At 36.8% G+C, this 23,707-nt stretch overlaps 1 protein-coding gene across 2 annotated transcripts; it reads right to left on the bottom strand.

The window, feature by feature from the left end:
- Nucleotides 1–12,823: 12,823 nt before the first annotated feature.
- Nucleotides 12,824–22,304, bottom strand: PRL (prolactin). 2 transcript variants are annotated; one of them, XM_019734254.2, is made up of 5 exons: nucleotides 22,166–22,304; nucleotides 19,829–20,013; nucleotides 17,733–17,840; nucleotides 15,526–15,705; nucleotides 12,824–13,158 (listed from the first exon to the last, which is right to left on the bottom strand). In XM_019734254.2, the coding sequence occupies exons 1-5, from the start codon at nucleotides 22,293–22,295 to the stop codon at nucleotides 12,967–12,969; spliced, it is 795 nt and encodes a 264-aa protein (XP_019589813.2). In that variant the 5' UTR covers nucleotides 22,296–22,304; the 3' UTR covers nucleotides 12,824–12,966. The 2 variants fall into 2 exon arrangements, with proteins under 2 accessions (XP_019589813.2, XP_019589814.2); XM_019734255.2 differs by having other exon boundaries at nucleotides 19,829–20,010.
- Between the last annotated feature and the right edge of the window lie 1,403 nt (nucleotides 22,305–23,707).

The following is a 23,707-nucleotide window of genomic DNA, read 5'->3' as shown; positions in this document are numbered from 1 at the left end:
TATGATGGCTGCTTTAAAACCTTTGTTACATAATTACATCTGATTAATTTCAGTGTTTGCATTGGTTGGTTGTCTTTTCTCATTCAAGTCTTCATTTTCTTGGTTTTTTTGTATGACAATCATTTTCAGTTGTTGCTTGGACATTTTGTCTTATGTTTGAAGACTCTGAAGTCCTATTTAAATCTTGTTTTAGCAGAAAATCACCCTGTTTAGATTTAGCACGCAGTTCTTGGCTTAGTTTGTGGGCTTTGGTTCCATTGACAGTTTAATGTTCAAAGCCTTTGCCATGTTATTTTGGTCTGTTAGACTTCTCAGATGCTGCTTGGACTCCCAGTGGCCCCCAATGGTGCTGCCTCAGGAAGCAAAATGGGTTTTCCCCAGGCTGGGCCTCCGGGTATCTCTAGGTGATAGAGGGTAGCCCAGGCCTCTTGGGAAAAAGAGGCTTTCTGAGTCAAAACTTGTGACATGATCCCCTACCCATATCCCCATCTCATCCAGTGTGTCTGGGCAGAGGAGGAGAGTTTTAGGCTCTTGGAGGCAAAGAGACATTCCAGGCCCTGCTACCTGTGTGGCTGACTCCAACCTCCTGGTTCTACCCACCCACCTTCGTGTCCCCAGGTGGAAGGGAGTTTTAGGGAATTTTAGGCTTGTGGAGGCTTCCCTGACCAGGCAGTTGTTCTGATAGGATCTTCCCCTGAGAGGGGGACAGAGCGTGTTTTCAAGCTGAGCTGCTTTTTTTGGTGGGATTTCCTTACAGACGTTCTCTGGAGGGGAATCACATGCCCAGGTGGATAAAGAGGCTTCCAGAACCATGTTGCTTTTTTGATGTCTCTTGTTTGTGCCTCAAGTCTCTGCCAGGAGAGTGTTTCTCCCATCCTGCCTGTTTCTCGGTCCAGCTCACCTGGTGTTTGTTCAGTCTCCATCACAGAGAGGAACGATCCTACCCCGGCAGCCTTGGGGGTTAGGAAATGCTGGGTCTTGGTTGCCTTCTTCTGTTGGGTGCTGCTGTGTTCCTCCGCTAGTCGTCAGGTCCCAAAGAATAGCTCACCTATTCTTATCAACTATCAGCAATCTACTTTAACGGCCTTTTGTTGTTTCTAGGATGAGGAGTGGGCACAAACTGATCTATGCCATCTTGTCTGGACCAGAAGTCCAGGTCTATTTTATACAAAGGGAAGATATATATATATTTTTTATCTTCTTCTTTTCTTTTTTTTTTTTTTTTATTAGTTTCAGGTGCACAAGACAAAGCAAAGCTTAGACGTTTATCATTTATATCCCTCACACTGTGTGAACCCCCCTCCCCCCATCCACTATCCCTCTGTACGTTCCCCAAATTAATTTTCAAACCCCCATGACGATCTTGTGGTTACCGACTATTTTTCAAAACCTCTCACCTTCCCCTTATCCCCACCCCCCCGCCCCTCTAGCAACCCTCTGTTTTTCCTCCATGTTTCCAAAACTGTCTCTGATTAGTTCATTCACGTATTCTTTTCTTTAGATTCCGCATATAAGTGAGATCATATGGTATTTGTCTTTCTCTTTCTGACTTATTTCACTTAACATAATGTTCTCTAGGTCCATCCATGTTGTTGCAAATGGTAAGATTTCTTTCTTCTTTATGGCTGCGTAATACTCCATTGTATAAATGTACCACAGTTTCTTAATCCAGTCATCTACTGATGGGCATTTCGGTTGTTTCCAGGTCTTGGCTATTGTGTATAGTGCTGCAATAAACATAGGAGTGCATAAAGATTTTTGAATTGGAGTTTTGGATTTCTCCGGATAGATACCTAGGAGTGGGATTGCTGGATCATAAGGTAGTTCCATTTTCAGATTTTTGAGATACCTCCAGACTGTTTTCCATAGTGGCTGCACCAATCTGCATTCCACCAACAGTGCACCAGCGTTCCCTTTTCTCCACATCCACGCCAGCACTTGTTGTTTGTTGATTTATCGATGATAGCCATCTTGACTGGAGTGAGGTGGTATCTCATTGTGGTTTTTATTTGCATTTCTCTGATGGTTAGTGAGGTTGAACATTTCTTCATATGTCTGTTTGCCATCTGTGTGTCCTTTTTAGAAAAATGTCTCTTCATGTCCTCTGCCCATTTTTTAATTGGATTGTTTGTTTTTTTGGAGTTGAGATGAGTGAGTTTTTTATAAATTTGTGATATTAACCCCTTATCAGATATATCATTGGCAAATATCTTTTCCCATTCAGTAGGATCCCAAAGGGAAGATATTTTAATGAAGGAAGTTGTGAAGGAAAAAGTCTGCACCAAGCACAAGGAAGTGGAAGTTGTGGAACCCTATTTCTTTAGAAGCCATGGGAAGCTGAAGAAATGCAGCAGGTCCTCAAATAATGTTGTTTCCTTCAACGTCTTTTAGTTATAACATGTGGGTGAGATGCCTTAGGAACATACCTTGTTTATATCTATTAGCCTACGGTAAAAATGATCTCATTATACATCATTTCACCACTTTCTAAGGACTTATTTATGACATTAAGTGAGGAGTTACTGTACTCTAGACAATTTGCACATCTATCTCTGAGTGAGGGCGCTTTCTATTTCATCCAATTTTAAGACTTTTATGTTTCTTCATTATTTCTCTATACAAATGGATGTGTACATGTAATGATAAGCATAGTACTTTTTTTTTTTTTTAATTATTATTGTTCTAAGCCATTGCTCTGCTTCTGGCATGCCTTGAATTTTAAACCCTTGAGGAAAAGAAATCTATTGTAAAATTTGGAATATTGTTTAGCAGTAGATGAATTGATAGAATAATAAAAGGGTCAATGGTGATTACTTAATTGAGCTGACAAAATTTTATATGTGCATATGAAGGGAGATATTTACATGTAATTTTATTCCCGTCCTCTGGTGCCGTTCTGAGAGGTTTGATTTAAGTTATTTATAAAAGAAATTATTTTATTATGATAGTTAAACACTTTGGTATAATTATGTGAGTCCATACAGAATCCATTATTCCAGTGGCCTTAAAAGTGAGTGCCCTCATCTCTTGGGAAGAAAATATTAACATTTTTGTCTCATTGTCCTTTAATTTCTATTTTGTGTATATTTTCAAATGTCATAATATATTAGAATACTAATACATGTATGACATTTTAAAATTACATAATTTGGGGCACTGACAGGGTGCTGTAAAGTAAAATATATTGGAGGTTAGTGATTCAGGAAATAGAAGATTATCAATATTTGCTGCATAAAACAGTACTTAAAATTTGGGGCATAAACCAGTGGCACTAGTGGCTCTGAGTCTTAGAATCATGTTTCAACAGTTGAGTTGAATAAGATTTCTCAGTGCCATTTCACAGAGAGCTTTCAGTGAAGAAGCCACCCCTAATTAGGCTTACCTGACTCCTATCACGCTGGTATGGCGTGCAAGCGTGAATTTGTTTTTAAAACATGTTATCTTTTCCACTTGTACATGCAGTGCTTTTTAAATGTCATTCATTGCTTTATTTGTCTTTCCTATCTTTCCTATCCAAATAGGTTATAATTATTGCCACACATTTCTAAGTAGCAGAGTCCTATCTTGCTGCTTACTGGGCATTTGGGAAAGATGCTGCTGGGGAATAGTCACTCCACTATTAGAGTTTTATTTTCAGGGGATTAGAAAGCTTTTCTTTCAAGATTCCTTCAATATGAATATTATCTGAGGAATGAACACTTTTTAATTATTTATTGGATTAGTGATTAAGTGACCATCTGCTGAGAGTAAAACAATGAAGGAACAGTAAACGAGTGGATTCAAGAGAAAAGACTGAGAAACTCTTAGAGAAAGTGGGTACATGTTGAAGGATAATATTACTATATTTTGTTTAGGTTTAGTGTAGAGCTTGCTCTGTAAAGAAATGGATTGTTTTCATTTTATTTTTATTCATTCATCCACTATGCTTTACAATGTATGTTTTATCTAAGTGTTTTAAGAGATTAGTGACTGACCACTTGTTATTACAGGATAATAAGTGCTTTAGTTCTGGTATTTGATATAGTCTAACAGAGGCTCTCAAGCATACTCATCTCTGTGATTTGCTAAAGTAACATTTTTGATGACTTCTGGTACAAAGTTGATGAAATATAGGAAAATAAAGTTCAGATACATTTGGACGAAACCTTAATTATCTCCTCTCTGTCCCTTTGACTTTACCATCATGGACTGACTCCTTTAACCTCATGCTTTTGAATGCCTTTTTTTCTTTTTAATTTTTTTTAATTAAAAAATTTTAATTACCATTGACATACAATATAATATTAGTTTCAGGTGTGCAAAACAACTACTGATTAGATATTTATATACCTCACAAAGTGATAACCCAGTAAGTATTACCCATCTGACACAGTACAGAGTTGTTACAATATTACTGACTGTATTCCTTATACTTTATATCCCCATAACTTTTTTCAATTACAGTTGACATTCAATATTATTTTATATTAGTTTCAGTTAATCTTTTTTTTTTAAATTAGTTTCAGGTGTACAAACAATGTAATAGTTAGAAATTTACCCCCCTCACAAAATGATAATCCTCCTCTTCCAATCTACTACCTCTCTGACATCGTATATATGAGGTCTACCAATTACGTTTGAGAGCTCATTCTAGAAAAAGTGCTAGTTACCTCATTGCTGAATATCACTCTGGTCACCTTCAAAGTACTCCCTTTGGAAAGCTATATACTGATGCCAGTTCCTCGTCCACCCTCTAAAGCAATTTTGGAACTCTTTTTCTAAAACGGCTATCAGAGCTGCGGTCATATTACCGTTGATGTCTTCCTTTCAATATTTCCTTTATCTTCGGGTAAAGAAAGAAGTTACTGGGGGCCAGATCAGGTGAGTAGGGAGGGTGTTCCAATACAGTTATTTGTTTACTGGCTAAAAACTCCCTCAAAGACAGTGCCATGTGAGCTGGTACATTGATGTGATGCAAGAGCCATGAATTATTGGCGAAAACTTTAGGTCGTCTAACTTTTTCAGGCAGCCTTTTCAGCACTTCCAAATAGTAAACTTGGCTAACTGTCCAGTTGATACAAATTCATAATGAATATCAAAAAATTTAGCAAATTTGCAAACTTAATTGCCAGATCTCGGAGCTGTTACAATTCCATTGACTCTATTCACTATGCTGTGCTCCATATCCCGTGACTATACCGGGGGGTGCCAAAACAATGTATATACATTTTAAGAGATGTTATCTGTGTATCACTTTTTTAAATTGAGTTGAATTACGGTAGAAATGTGTAGCATGACGTTCACTAAAAAAATGGCACTAATCAAATGAATGGTAGCATCTCCATGTGACAGGCAGGACAGTTAAAGAAAATGGCCGAAGCATGATTGTTGTTCGCGGAATGCAAGACCATTTTGAAGTGGTATTTGAAATTCAAGAACGTTGTGGAAGCACGAGGACAATGGAGGCATGAGTATGCAACAGAACTTCCTTTTTTTCCCCCCTTCTTCAGCCTCCCCCACTCCACCTCAAGCCATAGTTTCCCAATCTTAACACCCTTTGACTTCTATCTGTGGGGGGACCTTCAATGATGTGGTGTACCATAGAAAACTGACTACACTGGTGGTGCTTCAGGAAGAAATTGAAACGGCATGCACAGCAATACAAGTGGACACTTTAGTCAACGTTGCTCAAGCAGTAGTTCACCATACTCAGAAGTGTCTGGACGCTGATGGTAACCACTTTAAGCACCTCTTGTAATTGCAGAAGTCAAACGTGGCTTATATTCATCTTTTGTTATAGGTATATATTATTACAATTTTAATAGAGTTTCTCCTTTCTTAAAATGTGTATACACCAGATATATATATATATATATATATATATATATATATATATATATACCAGGTATATATATATATATATATATATATACCTGGTGTATACACATTTTAAGAAAGGAGAAACTCTATTAAAATTGTAATTATATATATATATATATATATATATATATATATATATATATACACACACACATATATATATATACATATATATATTTATTTATAGATATATATACATATATATTTATAGTAAACATTCAGTATTATTCAGCTTCAGCTTCAGGTGTATAGCACAGTGCTCAGGCATCTACACAGTCCATAAAGTGGTCTCCCTAATAAGACAAGTGTCATCTGACACCCTACACAATCTTTACAACATTATTGATTATATTCCACAAACTGTCTTTCATGTCCCTATGGCAATATTGTCACTACTAATTTGTACTTTCTAATCCCTTTACCTCTCCCCCATCCCCGTCTCCCTTCCATCTAGCAACCATCAGTTTTTTTCTTTATATCTCTGAGTCTATTTCTGTTTAGTTGGCTCATTTATTCTGTTCTTTGGATTCCACATACAAGTGAGATGATATGGTATCTGTCTTTCTCATCTGACTTATTTGACTTAGCATAATATTCTCTAGGGCCATCCATGTCATTGCACATGGTAAGATTTCATTCTTCTTTATGGCCGAGTAATACTCCATTGTATAAATGTACAACAGTTTCTTTATCCAGTCATCTACTGATGGACATTTTGGTTGTTTCCATGTTTTGGCTATTGTGAATAGCACTGCAATAAGCACAGGAGTGCATATAATTTTTTAAATTAGTGTCTTAGATTTCTCTGGATAGATACCCAAGAGTGGAATTGCTGGGTTATAAGATAGCCCACTTTCACCACTTTTATTCAACATAGTTCTGGAAGTTCTAGCCACAGCAATCAGACAAGAAAAAGAAAAGGCATCCGAATTGGAAAGGATGAAGTAACATTGTCATTATATGTAGATGACATGATACTATGTATAGAGAACCCCAAAGACTCCACCAAAAAAACTATTAGAACTGATAAATGAAGTTAGTAAAGTAGCACGATACAAATTAATATTTAGAAATCAGTTGCATTTATATACACCAATAACAAACTATCAGAAGGAGAAATTAAGAAAACAATCCCATTTACAACTTTTTCAAAAACAATAAAATACTTAGGAATAAATTTAACCAAGGAAGTACAAGACCTGTATTGAGAAAATTAAAAGAGACTGAAGAGAAATTAAAGAAGATACAAATAAATGGGAACACATACCATGCTTATGGATAGGAAGAATTAATATAGGTAAAATGTACATACTGCCTAAGGCAATATATAGATTCAATGCAATCCCCATCAAATTACCAATGACATTTTTCACAGAACTGGAACATATAATCCTAAAATTTATATGGAGCCATTAAAGACCCTGAATAGCCACGGAAATCTTGAGAAGTAAGAACCAAGTAGAAGGTATCACGCTACCTGACATCAACTCATACTACAAGGCTATAGTAATCAAAACAGAATGATATTGGCATAAAAACACATAGATCAATGGAAGAGAATAGAGAGCGCAGAAATAAATCCATATCTAAATGGTCATTTAATTTATGAAAATGGAAGCAATAATTTACCTTGGGGTAAAGATAGTCTACTCAATAAACGGTGCTGGGAAAATTGGACAGACAAATGCAAAAAAATGAAGCTGGATAACCTCCTTATGCCGTACACGAGAATAAATTTAAAATGTATTAAAGACTTAAATGTAAGATTCAAAACCATAAAACTCCTAGAAGAAAATATAGGAAGTAAATTTGCAGACATTACCCTTCGTAATATTTTTACTGATATATCATATCCCCTTGGGCAAGGGAAGCTAAAGAAACAATAAACATGTGGGATTATATCAAACTAAAAAGGTTTTCCAGAGCAAAGGAAATTATCAATAAAATTAAAAAAAGGTTGTCCTACTGAATGGGAGAACATATTTGCCAATGATGCATCTGATTAAGGGTTAATATCCAAAATTTAAAAAACTCATACAACTCAACACTAAAAAACAAACAACCCAATTAAAAACTGGGCAGAGGATATGAAAAGACATTTCTCTATATAGACGGCCAACAGACATATGAAAAAATGTTCAACCTCACTAAACATTAGAGAAATGCAAATAAAAACCACAATGAGATACCACCTCACTCCTTTCAGGATGGCTATCATCAATAAATCAACAAACAAGTGCTGGCGGGGATGTGAAGGAAAGGGATCCCTCGTGCACTGTTGGTGGAGTTGCAAATTGGTGCAGCCATTATGGCAAACAGTATAGAGGTTCCTCAAAAAATTGAAAATGGAGCTATCTTATGACCCAGCAATTGAGTGCCTTTCGACTCTTATGTTGACCTCATTCCCTCCAAATAGTCAAGACTTATTGCTGGTTCCTAGATCTCTCACATCCTTTGCTGCTTTTCGCTAGGCAGAGCCCTGTTTGATTTCTTTCAGTATTATAATAATATTCCAACTTGTTTCTCTACTGCTTCTTTTTCTCTAATAGTCCTACTCTCTTACAACCCTCAAAACCATTGCTCTGCTTTTGGCATGCCTTGAAATTTAAACCCTTGAGGAAAAGAAATCTATTGTAAAATTTGGATTAGTATTTAGCAGTAGATGAATTGATGGAATAATAAAAGGGTTAATGGTGATTACTTAATTGAGCCTACAAAATTTTATATATGCGTATGATTAATGTTCTACTTTCCAATTATAAACATACTGTTCTCTTGCACTAAAATTTCCTGGTTTCCTGTTGCTTGGTAGAATAAGTATAAACTCAACAAACTGGAGTAAATAATCCTCCACAATGCGTAAACAATCCTTACAATGGTTTTCCCCATTATTATGTTGTGTGCATATTATTTACAGTTGTGAGTATAGCATATCATGGGAGCATAATAATGAGAGGTAATTACAAGTCTGTTAAAAAATGAACAGTTCTTGTATTTTCATCAAAGTTGATAATTTACTTATATCTTATAATGTTGTATGTATTGACATCTCAGTTCCTTTTGCTCAGGATATAGAAGATAATTAGATCATAAAATGATTCTAAATTAATTGACAGATATGCTGTCTTATTATTTTTGCCTGTCGATATCCCATCAACCCTTCAAAATGCCATCATAAAACCATCATAGTCATGGCCTCCAAAAAATCCTTGTTCCCACATCCAGATGTCTCCTAGCTGTTTGTTAATTCACTCCAGCACTTTGTTTAGCATCACCTGTTATACTTACTTTTCTCTACCATGTTGGATAGTAATTTGCATGTTTATGCAATATTGTCTTTCTCTACAACTTGGGAACCAGCTTCTGGGAGATGGAGATTTTTCTCACGTTTCTTTCAGTCCTTTTAGTAGCATGACACGTGATTTACTAATCTATTAGATCAGTGAATTTGAAGGGTTTTTCGTTTGTTTTGTATTGTTTTGTTTTGTTTTGTAACCATTGCTGTTATTCTTGCTATAGACGGACCATTCCTTTAAATGAAATCTTATATGGAAATCTGTCAAAGAGGAAAAAATATAGACTCACTCTGGTTGGCAAGGGAGTGATTGTTATATTTTTCCAAAATATCCTCTTTCTAGCTACCCCTTGCTGTCTCTACAGAACACCTATGGCTCTGCTCAGTTTTGTCTGAAAACGACAGTATTCAGTTTATATGTCATGGTCAAACAGGGAGAGGCCTTTTAATAGCATCACCTTAGTTGTTTATCTGAAGTCTTAAATCTGTGCTTGGAATAAACTCTTAAGAGAAGAATGCATGAAGATGTATGTGGGCTAGTGGTGAACTTATGTTTCATACAATTGCATTGTCCTTTTATTGCCAAATTTCACCCCTGATAAATACCATCCTCTCTGTTGGAAATATCTAGAAATTGAAGAAAAGGAAGTTAAATGTCAACACAATAGAATTAGATGTTTTCGGCATTAAATGACTTAGAAAGACAGTTCATAAAGGTTTTCCCCATACCCTCATATCTGTTAAAAGAAGAAAGCGGAACTGGGAAAAAGCTGGCATTTCACATGCATGCCGGAGCACTGGGCGAGATTGATAGATTGGTTTGGGGCATAGTATTCTGTTGTGTTCTGAAAGGTTTGGGTCATCATAGCTAATGGCCAGAGCAAGACTCAGACAAAAATAATTCTGGCTGTGAGGAAAGAGATTGGTTTGGGTGGATAATGTTTCTGTACGTGTGAGAAATGTTTCTTTGCATAGGAGGAGAAAATTGCCTTCAATTCTGATCTGAAGAGGTGTCAAGTTCTGCTCCTCTCTAGAGCTATTGCAAGTCAATTATTAAGGGCAAAGAATACTTCTAATACAGGGGAAAGTTTGGAAGAGGAAGAGAAAAGAGGAAAGGGAGGTAAGGAAAATATGAGATATTTGCTCTTAGGGTATAAAAATTTAGGTCTTCACCAAATACGGTGAATATTCTAATAGAATCTCATCTTTCACAATCCAAGTCTTTTTATTCACTTTTCCTCTTCATGTTTCTTCATCCCCCTTCCCTTCTACCTTTTTATTTTGTGTCTATTAGGATGTTGGAGGGAATATTTCCTCTTGTCTGCTGTCTAGGAATTCCTGCTAAAGCCCTAAAGCTGCTGCAAAAGAAGCCTGGTGTACCACTACTGTCTAAGGAAAGCAAGCAAGAGACCAACCCAGGTTGTTTAGAGGCAGCTGAACAAGCTGAGATGCTCTAACCCAGTCACCTCTCTCCAGTCTCAATCAATAGACGATTAAGTGTATGAGGAGGGTGTTGTAATTCAGTGGCCGAGTAGGAAATGTTTGTAAGGCCGACTCTCTACGATAATTATTAACAGAGGTAATTACTCATTGGTTCTAAAAGAAAGAGAGAATGGCATTTCTCTCCTGTTAATCTATGCTTATGAATCCAGCTTTCTGATCCACTCTGTGAACAGGAGAAGAGAATTGTCAAGAGACCCCAGGAAGGGGTTAGAAGCAATTTAGTATTATTGCACCTCAGTTGTTTAGCGTGGTTATTATGATGCCTGAGTTTCCTGTTGGTCAGCTGGTATGTAGATAGCTGACCTTGAGCCAATTTTCTACCGCCAGGTGCTTGTGAGACAAGGGGAACCATAGTAGTTGCTGTGGAGAATACTGCAACTGGCAGAACTGTGGGGTAAAGAGAATTGAACGAGAGCGTATCCCCTGGTGAAGACACTACAGACTGAGGTGTCCCCATTTGTGAATGTCCTAGGAAATCACAAGAGAGACACTTGCCACTCAGAGGGTATTCAAGGTTAATCAGCAATGAGAAGGCTACACTAGCACCACATAAGTCAGTGATGTCAAGCCTTTTCCATGTCTCCTTATCCTCTGTCTTATCCAGCATAGCCAGAGAAATGGAGATCCAGAAGAAGGAGGGGAAAATACCTTGAAGAACTTAACCACATCTGCTTTCCCTGTTAGATCTCTGAGCCATGCTAGGGAAGAGGGAAATATTGAAGAGGGTGAATATGGGATGGAGTGGAAACTTGAATAGACTGGACTTGTCAGACCCAGAGTGACTAGGACATAAGGAATGTGTCCAAGATGATACTGAGGAGATGGGAATTCAGGAGCAGGGTTGAGGACAGCCACTGGAGAAGGATAAAAACATTTCATGTTTGTATCTGTCAGTCTCAATGTGTCCTCCCACCCAGAATTCACAGGTTGAAATCCTACCCCCCAAAGGTGATAGTATTAGTAGTTGGGGCCTTTGGGAAGTAGTTATGAGGGTGGAACCCTCATGAATGGGATTAGTGCTCTTATATAGAAGACCCACAGAGCTCCCTAGCCCCTTCTGCCATGTGAGGATACAAGGAAAAGTCCGTGACTCAGAAGAAGGCCCTCACCCCACCATACTGGAACCCTGATCTTGGAATTCTAGCCTCCAGAACTGTGGGAAATAAATTTCTGTTGTTTATAATCTGCCCAAATAGACTAAGCCCAAATAGACTAAGACAGTATCCTAATAATTTTAGACTGTGCAGTAAACCTCATGTTATTTGGGTGCATTACAGTTTCATACTACTTATATTGTATGTTATATAACACTGAGAAAGTTAACTAATACTAATACCAGGCCTGACAATTAAGTTCACAAACTTGTTGCAAAGATGTTGCTAACCTTTTTTGATATGAGAGGGTTTATTCATTAAGAGTTTGTACCAACTGGACAAACAGTTAACCAAGTTTACTATTTAGAAGTGCTGAAAAGGCGGCATGAAAAACTTAGATGACCTGAACTTTTTGCCAACAATTCATGGCTATTGCATCACGACAATGCACCAGCTCACATGGCACTGTCTGTGAGGGAGTTTTTAGCCAGTAAACAAATAACTGTATTGGAACACCCTCCGTACTCACCTGATCTGCCCCCCCAATAACTTCTTTCTTTACCCGAAGATAAAGGAAATATTGAAAGGAAGACATTTTGATGACATTCAGGACATCAAGTGTCATACAATGACAACTCTAATGGCCATTCCAGAAAAGAGTTCCAAAATTGCTTTGAAGGATGCACTAGGCACTGGCATTGGTGCATAGCTTCCCAAGGGGAGTGCTTTGAATATCACCATAGTTATATTCAGCAATGAGGTATGTAGCACTTTTTCTAGGATGAGTTCGTGAACTTAATTATCTGACCTCGTGTATGTCTGGCTTTTATAAAGAATCCTGAGCATTTAATCTTCTTGTTAGCATGACCAGCATGGCTAATAATTGTCAAATTTTTTGATTCTAATAACCTGATCCATAATAATTTACTGTGATTCTTAAGTAAGCTGATAATTGTCTTATTTATAATGCTAGCTCCTGCTATTTGTGACAAATTTTAATAGGAACTTCTCAATAGTAGTGATGGATTGTCTTTTGATTTTCTATTAAATGAAGATAAGAAACTTTGACAAATTGCCTCTAAGGAGTCAGCTTTTATTTTTTAAGATGAGACCCATTACACCAAGCATGCATTAAAAAGCCATAAAACTAAAAGTAGCTTGCTATGGGATGGATCATTAAGAACCATCTCAGAAATAGAGGAAATGGATGTGGGCTTAGCAGTTGTTGTTGTAGATGAGTCGGCACTTCAGGAGCTTGAGATAGTTGTCAATCTTATTTGAATCCCTGCGTAGGCAGTGGAGCAAGTTATAAAACGCAAAAAGGCGAGAGTCTTCATCAGCTATCTGCAGCGATGGAAGTCCCGACCAGACAGAATAGACCTCATTTTCTTTCACTCCAGGTTGAACCTAATAACCAAAAAGATAGTGGCTTTAACTATGTTATTAGAATTTGTTTCTCTTTACCCTTCTAATTGTTGAATTAAGCTTTGTGGAAGAGACGTGAATGTAAAAGTCAATAGAGGCATGGATTATTGAGCCAGTGTATCGGAAATCTATTTGTGATCCAAAACTTAGAAGCACAACTCAAGTATGTTTTCTCATATGCATGTAATGACAGATGTAGTATGTTTGTGTAGCAGTAGATAGATGGAGAACCAGAACGTTGCTATTTCAATGTAGATGTGAATGTGAGCAAGGCACAGAGGAGGAGCTAGCCTCAATCCTCTCACTTGAGGAATGATTTCATTTCCTGAGTCTTGTCTCTGATGTGCACTTAGTACTTTATTTCTTCCAACAGGCCGCCATAATTGCATTGATCGTTTTCCTGCTTTGAACCCATTCTACTCTCCATCTAGTCTATGTACCAGAGACCTTAGAAACGATGAGGGCTTTACTTGATGTCTTGAGAGGCAGATAATCTAGGGATGACTAAGGTTAAGATGACCTGCTGAAGTAGTCAGGACACTTTCACAATCCACCCATGACAGGTAACCCCCAAATTTCTATGAGGAAGAGCTGCTTTCTTTTGAGGTCTGTGGGGTGGGAGGTGCTGGGGAAAGTACCTATGAGGAGGGGGGTGCCGGCAGCAATCCAACAGTAGTGAGGGCTGGGTGGTGGTGGCCGCCTGACTGGGATAACAAAAGGCCACTGAACAACATGAGGGAGGAACATGTGCTGTGCTGCTCAGCACTCTACCAGCCTCTGTGCTGGAAGTCCCGGGGATCTGAGAGACCAGACCAAGGAACAACTTGGCAATGAGGGATGTGAGCCAGTTTGAGAGCTACTAAGTAGAAATGTGGGGTGACTGTAGACTCTGATCACTAAAATAACTTTCTCCAGCAGACAAAGTATATATATATTTTTAAGCCTGGGATTCCCTGTTGGAATTTATTATGTTGGTGCAAAAGTAATTGCAGGTTTTGCAATTATTTTTAACCTTTTAAACTGCAATTAGTTTTGCACCAACCTAGTAAAGTGTGTGTGTGTGTGTGTGTGTGTGTGTGTGTGTGTAGACGCACATTTGCTGTCTTGTGTTATGTTTTTTATTTTTGGTGCTTGAGCCCTAAGACAAAATTTACTGTGCAAGGGACAATGATATCTGAACAAGAATAAATAAATGTGTGGTAAAACAAAAAGAACAGAAAATGATGTGTTACAGAACAAACTAGTGAATTCTGAAAGAAGGCCCATGGTAATGAAGAAAACAGATATTCCATGATTTGAGTATCTAGGTGTTTATTTCATATGTCCCAAGGTAAAAATGTGCTTTGTGTTTGTGTTGGATGTATTCTTCTCCTATGAAAATGATCAAAGTGACAGAAAACATGTACTTTGTGCACAATAAGAGAAATAAAAAATTGCTCCTGTTATGATTCCTATAATCATATATTGTTCTTTAGATGATAAAATATTTCTGAGAACTTCAGAACGCTGTTTAGATGTTATCTCACACATGTTGAAATGATCCCATCTAAATGTAGATATATATTGCAAATGTTAACTCAATCTAAATATGACAAATTATTTGGGGGACATTAAATGTAATGTGTGGATTTAATTTTTGAAGCCCTCCCCCAACAAAATTTAGGATGACACAACTTTCTGAAAATTAGATAACAAAGAACATTTCAGAAAAGATACATTCCCTTCCTTTGTGTCCACTGAAGTCTAGTGCTTGTTGGAACAGTATTGATGTCATGGCCTCATTTTTTCAGCGTCCTTCCTTCCCTAACAAATTTGTCTATCAGGGAGTCGGGGGAGTGGGGAGAAACACCATCCAATCTGCTTTTGATTTTCTCTTTTCTCCCTTCCCACTCTCATGCTTTGGTGTAGGAAGAAAAGAGAAAGAATATGAGCAAAAGTTCAATAACAGACATCCTGGGATACTTGGAGGAAAATATTGATCTTGCGGATTCTACTCTCCAGTTTCCTTTACCATGAAAATATTTTAACCGCCTGTCCCCTGGAAGGGCCAAGACTTGGGTAGATTTGTCTGCAGAGTAGGGAAAGTTGCACCTGTCAACCATCACAATAGAATGCTAAGATTCACTTGCAATAGAATCTATCTCTACAAATGACTAGGTCTTGATTTGTTTAATAGCATATAAATAAAGCATACAAAACAAAGAATATTTCAGAAAAGATACATCCCCTTCTTGCATGTAAAATTACTAAATCTTGTCCACACAGAGTGAGATATTTCAGAACTAATTCCTCATCCGAGAGTTCACCTCTTTCATGAATGAGAAAAACAAGCATCAAGAGGCCCCTTACCTGGCCGACAATCTTCTCCATGCCCTCTAGAAGCTGTTTGTTTTGTTCCTCAATCTCTATTGCTCTTGATAGGATAGTGTCTGGGGCTTCTTGCAAACCACGCATTTCTGCGACTAGATGATACAGTGGATCATTCCAGGAGCGCAAGACAGTGAGCACCAGGTTCAGAAGGTCTTCGTGCTAAGAAACCATTAAAATAATTACATTCAAATAAGCACAATACAATGGGTTATGTGTGCTTTTTGCTCAGAGAGACTGACCTAAATATAAATATCTCTTTTATTTCTATGTGCATGTAAAATTATTTGTAGATGGTAAAATTTGTAAAAATACAATATTTAAGCAATTGGCTTACACTTTGCTAAAATTTTTAAAAATCTGGCTTATTTAAATAACTACTTCCAATGAAAGTTCTAATTTTATAGTATGATTAATTTTGTTTTCTTTCTGAATTCTACCATTCACCCCTTCAGGGAATTATTTTATATTTGACTGCTTTGCTTGTTCATGGGGAGAAACCAGATAAATTTTGTTGGAACCCAATATGTGCCTTTCCTGACTCAGGAAAGATAGAACCCCCCAGTATCAATGACAAAGGGTCCAAATCATTTTCACCCAAAGATTCATTCATATTAATGAATCAAATGGTTCATCAATATATTCATTTGTGCTTTGTAATTTTGTTTTACAATATTAGAGGAAAGATAACGAAGCAGTCGTGGAATTCAGAACCATGATCCCTCGATCTATCAACCCTGCCCCATGCTGCTATCAGAACAGTCTAATTGTTGTATTCAGGTGACTAAAATGACATAATGCTATCTTGAATAACAGCATTAAATGAATTCACAGTGGAAGTTTTTGCCTTCTAGTTTACTACTACAAAGATCATGCGTGAGACTCCAAAGAGGGCCATCATCTCTGATTTAAAAGGTTTACTTCTTCGATGTCCATGAAGAAGGCTGGTGGTCAGGGAAATGCAAAGTAGAGAAGAATGGAATACACATTGCATTGGAAACATGCAGTAGGATATGAAAGAAAGTGACTGGAAAGTGGATGGCAATATAGTTTTGCTAGGGGCATTAAGCATAACAGTCAAGAGTGAGGGTTTTGAATTGGATGAAGCCCAGACTCATTGCTTACTGCTGATGTGACTGGTGCAAATTCTGTAAACTCTCCAAATCTCAGTTTCCTTATTGCAGTAAGTTTAATAACAGTACGTTGTGTTATAGGATTTTGTGTGATGATTAAATACAGTAATGCACATAAAGTGCTTTTTACAGTGTCTGGCAGTGTAGTAACTCTCAATAAATCTTAACTCCTCTTTCTCCTCCTCCTTTTTTACCGTATTCCTTTATTTTATTATCATTATCATAATTATTAATGAGCTTAGCAGACAGAAAAAATGCTAGTACCATTAACAAAGTTGTAAAGAGAGAACAGGTTGTGTTTATGGGGGGTAAATATATGAAGATGTTTATTTTAAATCATTTAAATCATGTTAACCATGGTTATGGCAGGAAATCAGAAGGGAGAGATTATAATGATAAAAAAATTGAAGCTTGGGGTTGGTATGTTGTCATCAGAACAGAGGCAATAGTTGTAGTCATGAGAAGTAAAACATCGTTTACAGGACCTGCTTTGGGGGGAGAAATAAGAGATGGCAAAGGAGTGAGTGAAGAATGACAAAAGAAGTAGGAGTCAGAGAATTAGGAGAATCAGACGGAAAGCTTTGAAAGTCCAGAAGAGATGGCTCAAACGGTGCAGTGGTCAGTAATGAGAAATGCTATCCTTGTAGGAGCCACTGGGTAACAAGCCGCAAATAAAACTGCATGTGTATTTCTTACATATTCATGAATTTTGCAAACCTTGTATTTTACACATGAAAGTCCAATTCATCTCATGTTTTCATACAGGATCATATATGCAGTCTTGGGTTTAAGGCATTGGTTATCATCCTATTGTCTGCATGGACAATTTATAGATTTGTTATTTATTTTGTTGCTGCAATCTTTAGTCAGCATTTGATTTTATTGATAATTCATTGAGCACATAATGTCATTTTTCGTTAATTGCTTACTCTTCCTGCTTTTTGCTATGCATGTGCAATTACCATTATTTATTATAGTACCTCTAATAATCAACAACATGGTAATACCCGTACACTGCCTCAGATTTTTTGTGACAAACTTGGATAAAAGACTCACTTTAGTCTGTTGGGCTTGCTCCTTGTCATCAGGGGTAGGGAGGGAAGAAGTGTGGCAGCTGTTGATGGTCTTGGTAAAGAATCCCTTGCCCTGGGCATACCGTTTATCCTGTAAGTGATCAAGCATTTCAGTTAGGACTGTTCAGGCATTGAATCAAAAAATCCATTACCAAAATATTAACACTCTTGATATATATATATATATATATATATATATATATATATATATATGTATCTATATATACATATATATATCTATATATACATATATATGTATCTATATATACATATATATAGATACATATATATATATATATATATATATATATTTCTTTTTTTTTTTTTAAATGAGAGCCACCTAAAAATTGAAACTAAAGAATTAAGGAAGTTACCCCTTTCTCTATCTTTTCTATTATCCCTTTACACACATTGTATTTTTCATCTAACTTTTCTAAATTCCAAACTCTTCTCTTTGCTATTTCCTTGTTAAATTTCAACCTTCGCACAAGTTACTATTTGGAAAGCAAACATTAAAAATACCAAAAATATGAAAAATTAAATGTTTTACTAGGTATCATCTTACTTTAGTATTTGAACCAAATATCACAGTGTATATGTACTTATATTTAGCCATTTGCTCTCTTGTTCAGTGTAGCTCTGAATCAATATGCTCTTTAATAGGCATTATTAAATTGTAACTTTTCTTTGACTAATCTCTGAATCCATGCATATACTTTACTATGTTCACGACTGATACAGACTGCAATTTGTTGATCATAACAAAATAGAAAGTCAGAAAAATGGCCCACAATTTAAAGAAATATTAAGCAATGGACTGAGAATAAGAACAGGAAAAAAAAATAGCTAACGCGTTGACAGATAAAATCGAATCTTTTGCCAAAGTGAAAATGGAAAGAAATTGCTAGGAAGATTTCAAAGACCAAAGATGGCCAGTCAAAAATGGAAGACGAACAAAAAATTAGTGATTAAAAAGACCTAGATGAACACATATTTGTTATAAACATTGAGTCACGTTCTTTATGGAGACTCTTTGAGTTATTAAAACTCTAATCTACTGTGGGATCCTTGATTGACCTAAAAGAGTTAACATACAACTTTTAAAATACCTTAATTCAAAAGAGAATAATTGTTTCCAGTTCTAAACTAATCCTTCTATTTTAGTTCTAAATGTATATACTGGAAATCTCAGAACAATAATTTATAGTGTTTTGGGGGGCTCAGAAAAGCTAACTTTTATTATTTATTTTCCTAACATGAAGTTTAGTTTAACTTTGTTCAATCCCCCCAATTCACTGCAGTGCAATTTTCAGTTATTAAATACCTAGTGTGCTAGATGAATCAACATGCTTCCTTTTCCTCAGCCCTACCTAAGAGTACTTTTTTTAAGTGTCTGTCCCCCCACCCCCCACCCACGGTTCATATGTTGAAGCTGCAACCCCCAATGTACTGTGTTTGGAGATAGGATTTTTACTGAGGTCAATTAAGGTTAAATGAAGTCATGAGGGTGGAGCCCTGATCCAGTAGGATATTGTCCTTACAAAAAGAGATGGCAGAGAGTCCTCCCTCCCTCCCTCCCTCCCTCTCTCTCTCTCTCTCTCTCTCTCTCTCTCTCTCCCTCCCCCCCGTCTCACCCCCCACCCCCTCCACCCCATGTGAGGACACAGGGAGAGGGCAGTCTGGGAAATAGAGAGCCCTTTCTAGAACCTGACCATGCTAACACCTAGATCTCGGACTTCTACCTCCAAAACTGTAAGGAAATTAATTTCTGTTGTTTAAGATACCCAGTCTATGGTATTGTGTTATAGAAGCCCAAGCTGACTAATAAAGGCACTTAGAATTTTTTGTAAATTTTTAAAAATAAGAATTTAAAAAATGAGTCTGCTCTTTAAGAATTGTTGGGATGTCATGAAACGGTCCCCTTTCTTGCTCCACAATTTATTATGTGAGGCCTCTCTTTGCCTGTAAGATACATAATTTGAAATTTGCCTGATGTGTCTTTCTTGTTTAAAGTGTGGTGTAGCCCAGTCATTCACGATGAGGTTTCTTCTGGGAAGAAGCCACGACTGTGGTACTTACAAATTCATTGAACATTTCGGAGGAGAGGTTATGGATGTAGTGAGACAGGATGACTGCGCGGTCAAACAGGTCTCGCAGGGACACTTGGCAGTTGGCAGCCCCGCTGGGACAGACGGGCAGGGAGGCCGCGCTCTTGCACAGGAGTAGGTTTGATACCAGCAGCAGCAGGAGTGGGAGTGACCCTGCTTAAAAACAGGAGCCGTTCTCAGGTGATCTATTCAACTGAGGTTATCAAAAGTCATTCTATGGAGGATAGTCTCATTTTTCCCTATTGCCGGCAGCAAGAGTTGGTTCTGCCATAGCTGGGGTGGGAAGAATCAACACCTTCCACTGTATACATTTAGATCTATAATTATATTTGTACAGATGCATAGTTTGAGAAGTAGGTAACTCCCTACATTTTTGTACTGCTCCCAGACATGCTTCTGTACCTTGCAAATATGTGGAGCTTAAATTAATGCTGAGCCCAAGGGTTTAGGCCATTCTCTTAAGATAGTTGACTGTTATGGGAGTTTCTGCAAAGTTTCAGCATCTTGGCTCTCTAGGAGTTTGTAATTTGTTTAACTCTCTGTTGACTAATACTTTCATTTTAGACACTGAAAGGGCAAGAACAGCACAGTTGATCGGTTTCTTTTACCTTCATGCTTGATAAGAATAAGCACATGACTGACTGATTGTTAATATGGAGTATACAGAGAATGCTAATATAAAAATGATGCTGTAGCCTAGATCTGCTAACTAACGTTAATAACTCTATGCATTTGCTTGACACTTTGCCAAAAATTATAATTTTTTAAAAAAAATTTTGTTTCACAATAACCCCGTGAGATAGCCTCAGCCTTCATTATTATCATCAAATTATATTGATGAAAGACAAGGCTTAGAGAGGTTAAGTGATCTTCCCCCAGTCCCATTCCAGCAGGTGGAGGAGGCTGGATGCCAATACCATCATCTTTTCACTTCCTCATGTCATATCACACACACCTGTGTGCTGTCAGTCTGCATATGTATAACAGGGACCACATCAATTTGTTTTCTCAGCAGATGGACAGACACAGACCTCTAACTTATCAATACTTACACTTGCAAAAGAAAAGAAACAACATAGTAAAGTAGCTTTTGGACTTTAAATAACTCCAAAACAATATCAGGGATAGAAATGTGTTGATCAGAAAACTAAATTTTTATGGAATCTTCAATAATTGTAATTGGAAATGTCTAAGTTAAAACTAGGCAAGTGCGAAAGTTTTCTGTGTGAAAAAATACTTAAACCTAAATCCCTAAAAATATCTAAAAAAAAGTTTAGACTGTAACTAAACAACCTGTTACCTGCAAATTAAAAAAATTTTGATGTTGTGAGATGATTCATATAAGAGACTTTTAACTTTTCAAAAACATAAGTTTTTCAAAAGTTTATTTTATATGCATTGTAGTTATGTAATGTAGATGGATGGATATTTTATCTGCATGTATAAATAAAAAGTGCTTTCCGATAGAGAAATTGGAATATTGGTACTAGGAAATTCATAACTAGATAGATATTCTTTAACTCTGAGTACGTTTATCTGTACATTTATCCTCTGAAAGATTTTCACAGTCTAAGTTGAGATAAAATAGATAAATGTTTTTCTTCTTCATTTCATAAAATAAATTTTATGGTTATACTAATTTTTTTTCTTGCAAATATCAACCAAGAAAGTACAGGAGATTAGTTGTTACTAGCCTGTTTTTCCTTTTGAAATGTCATTTGGCTTAAACCCAATTGACAAAGTATTTTAAGAGACAATTCTACTATCGTCTATATTTTGGCTTCAGAATTGCAAATTTCATGAGGTTGACCCATCTTGCCCAAATCACGTAAGAGGCCTGGGAACCAGAAAATGTTAGTTTCTGCCTTCTGGAATTGTGATAAATTGGACCTAAAAACACTTTTGGTCTTATTCCAGTTCAGGGTTTCTCAATCTTGGCATTATTGGCATTTTGAACTGGATAAATTTTTGTTCTGGGGCCTATCCTGTACATTGTAGTATGTTTAGCAGCATCTCTGACCTGTACTCACAAGATACCTGTAACACCCCACCCCGCATTAAGACAACTCAAAACATCTCCAGACATTAACCATGTGTCTATGGAAGAAGAAGGATTCCTCCATTTGAGAACTGTTACTCTCTTCTATTTTGCCCTTGTACAATTGCTTTTTAGAGCAACGATTAGATAGCTTTTCTAAACTCTGTAAATCTTAAACCTCTTGCTATGAGGATATTAGCTAAAATTTCAAATGAATAACCCCACAGGAGTGCTGATAAAGCCAACAACTCAGGGAGTTGTTGCACATACCTTTCAGTGACAACCTGTTGCTGTCCATCGTGGTGATAGTTCGGGAAACACCCTTTGCCAGAGAAGATCTGCTAGTCCTACAGCCTTCTCTTCCCCAGATATTGGCTTTATAAACCTTTGACATCTTCATGAATATATTTAATCAGGCATTTGCTTCCCTTTTACCAGTCATCTATTTCCGTCATTGAGATTACCCCCCATAATTTCAAACATCAAATGGTATTTTATTTCTTATTCATATTCAGGAAGACATACTGGTCAGAAATGAACATTCTAGGAAGGATTTTGATTAATTAGACCAAAGGAAATGAGAGAAATGATGAAGGTGAGACGTGGAAACTAGTTTGGGTTAGAAGACCTGTAAAACTCTAGAAGTCATTTATTTTGAAACACCTTCATTTCTCTGCAGTTTCTTGAATATAGTGTTATATTTCACTTAGGTACCTTAGGTATTATCAAAGGGTTTTATTTATTTCATTCAGATTTTCTGGGTGAAGTCAATATTTCAAAGCTTACACACTAAAACCGGGAAATACAGAATAAAGATTGAGAAAATCGGATTTTTCAGTGCCTCGTTGTACTCTCATTATATTTCCCTCATTTTCCCCTTGTTTTTACACACCTTTTTGTCCTTTTTAAAATGGACAGTATCCATATGGTACTTTGTTTTCAAATGTGCCTTTTTATTTGGTTATCTCTTTTAATTTTAACACATATAAAAGTTCTATTATCACCCCTACTTTACAGATTAAAAAACAGAGGCTTGGAGAGGTTAAATGTCAAGGATACAGAAGAAGTAATTACTCAAGTTAGATGCTGGAAGGATTATTGCTTCAAGAGGAATCAGGAGGGATGTGAAGAAGGCTGGGAAACGTATCGTTTAACAAACACTGCTTGCTGTGCACCCACATTGAGGACGGACAGAAATTATCACGACCTTAGGCAGTTTATTTTGGGGAAAGCGACATAGTGTTTTTTCAACGACAAACACACACACAGGAACACACACACACGCACACACGTGCACAAACTCATATCCTTGTATATGATGTAGTAATAGAAAATTCTAGGCAATCACTTCCACTCTCCTCAAGGATAGGGGTGAATAAACTGTCATTAACATATGATCACTTTATTTCCCTGACCTCAAGCCACTCTGGGGTTAAAGTGACACAAACTCATCTTTCTGGGCTTAAAAGTTCCATTTGCCTTTTAGAGACATCCTAAATGAAATGATTGTAATGAATAAGAACTAAGTTGTTGACGACTTTCTCTAATTTTATGTCCATGCATCTAAAGCAGCCTGTGACCTTTAGTTTCAATTTTACCATATGTCTCTTACAGTAAAATTGACAGATGAGGTAATTTAAAAAATAATCCCTTTCTTATGACATTTACTTTTTCTATCGTTGCTACTGCCACGTTTGTGCTTTAGCAATTATCAGACTAAGTGCTCTTATGGGGACTTAGAAATCTTAACCAAGACTAACATCACTTAAAAACTACCTTCCTAATTGCCTTAACTTAAGCAACACTAGATTT

The sequence above is a fragment of the Rhinolophus sinicus genome, linkage group LG06, assembly GCF_036562045.2.
Source record: "Rhinolophus sinicus isolate RSC01 linkage group LG06, ASM3656204v1, whole genome shotgun sequence".
Lineage (NCBI taxonomy): Eukaryota > Metazoa > Chordata > Mammalia > Chiroptera > Rhinolophidae > Rhinolophus > Rhinolophus sinicus.
This window is presented reverse-complemented; position numbering and strand designations above follow the sequence as displayed.

What these genes read in the sequence shown, in the direction of transcription:
- PRL (XM_019734254.2), bottom strand. Translation starts at nt 22,295, where the DNA reads ATGAAGATGTCAAAGGTTTATAAAGCCAATATCTGGGGAAGAGAAGGC. An exon ending in CAACAGGTTGTCACTGAAAG is followed by an intron (nt 20,014 to 22,165) that starts GTATGTGCAACA and finishes CCTGTTTTTAAG; the next exon opens with CAGGGTCACTCCCACTCCTG. An exon ending in AGCAAGCCCAACAGACTAAA is followed by an intron (nt 15,706 to 17,732) that starts GTGAGTCTTTTA and finishes ATGGTTTCTTAG; the next exon opens with CACGAAGACCTTCTGAACCT.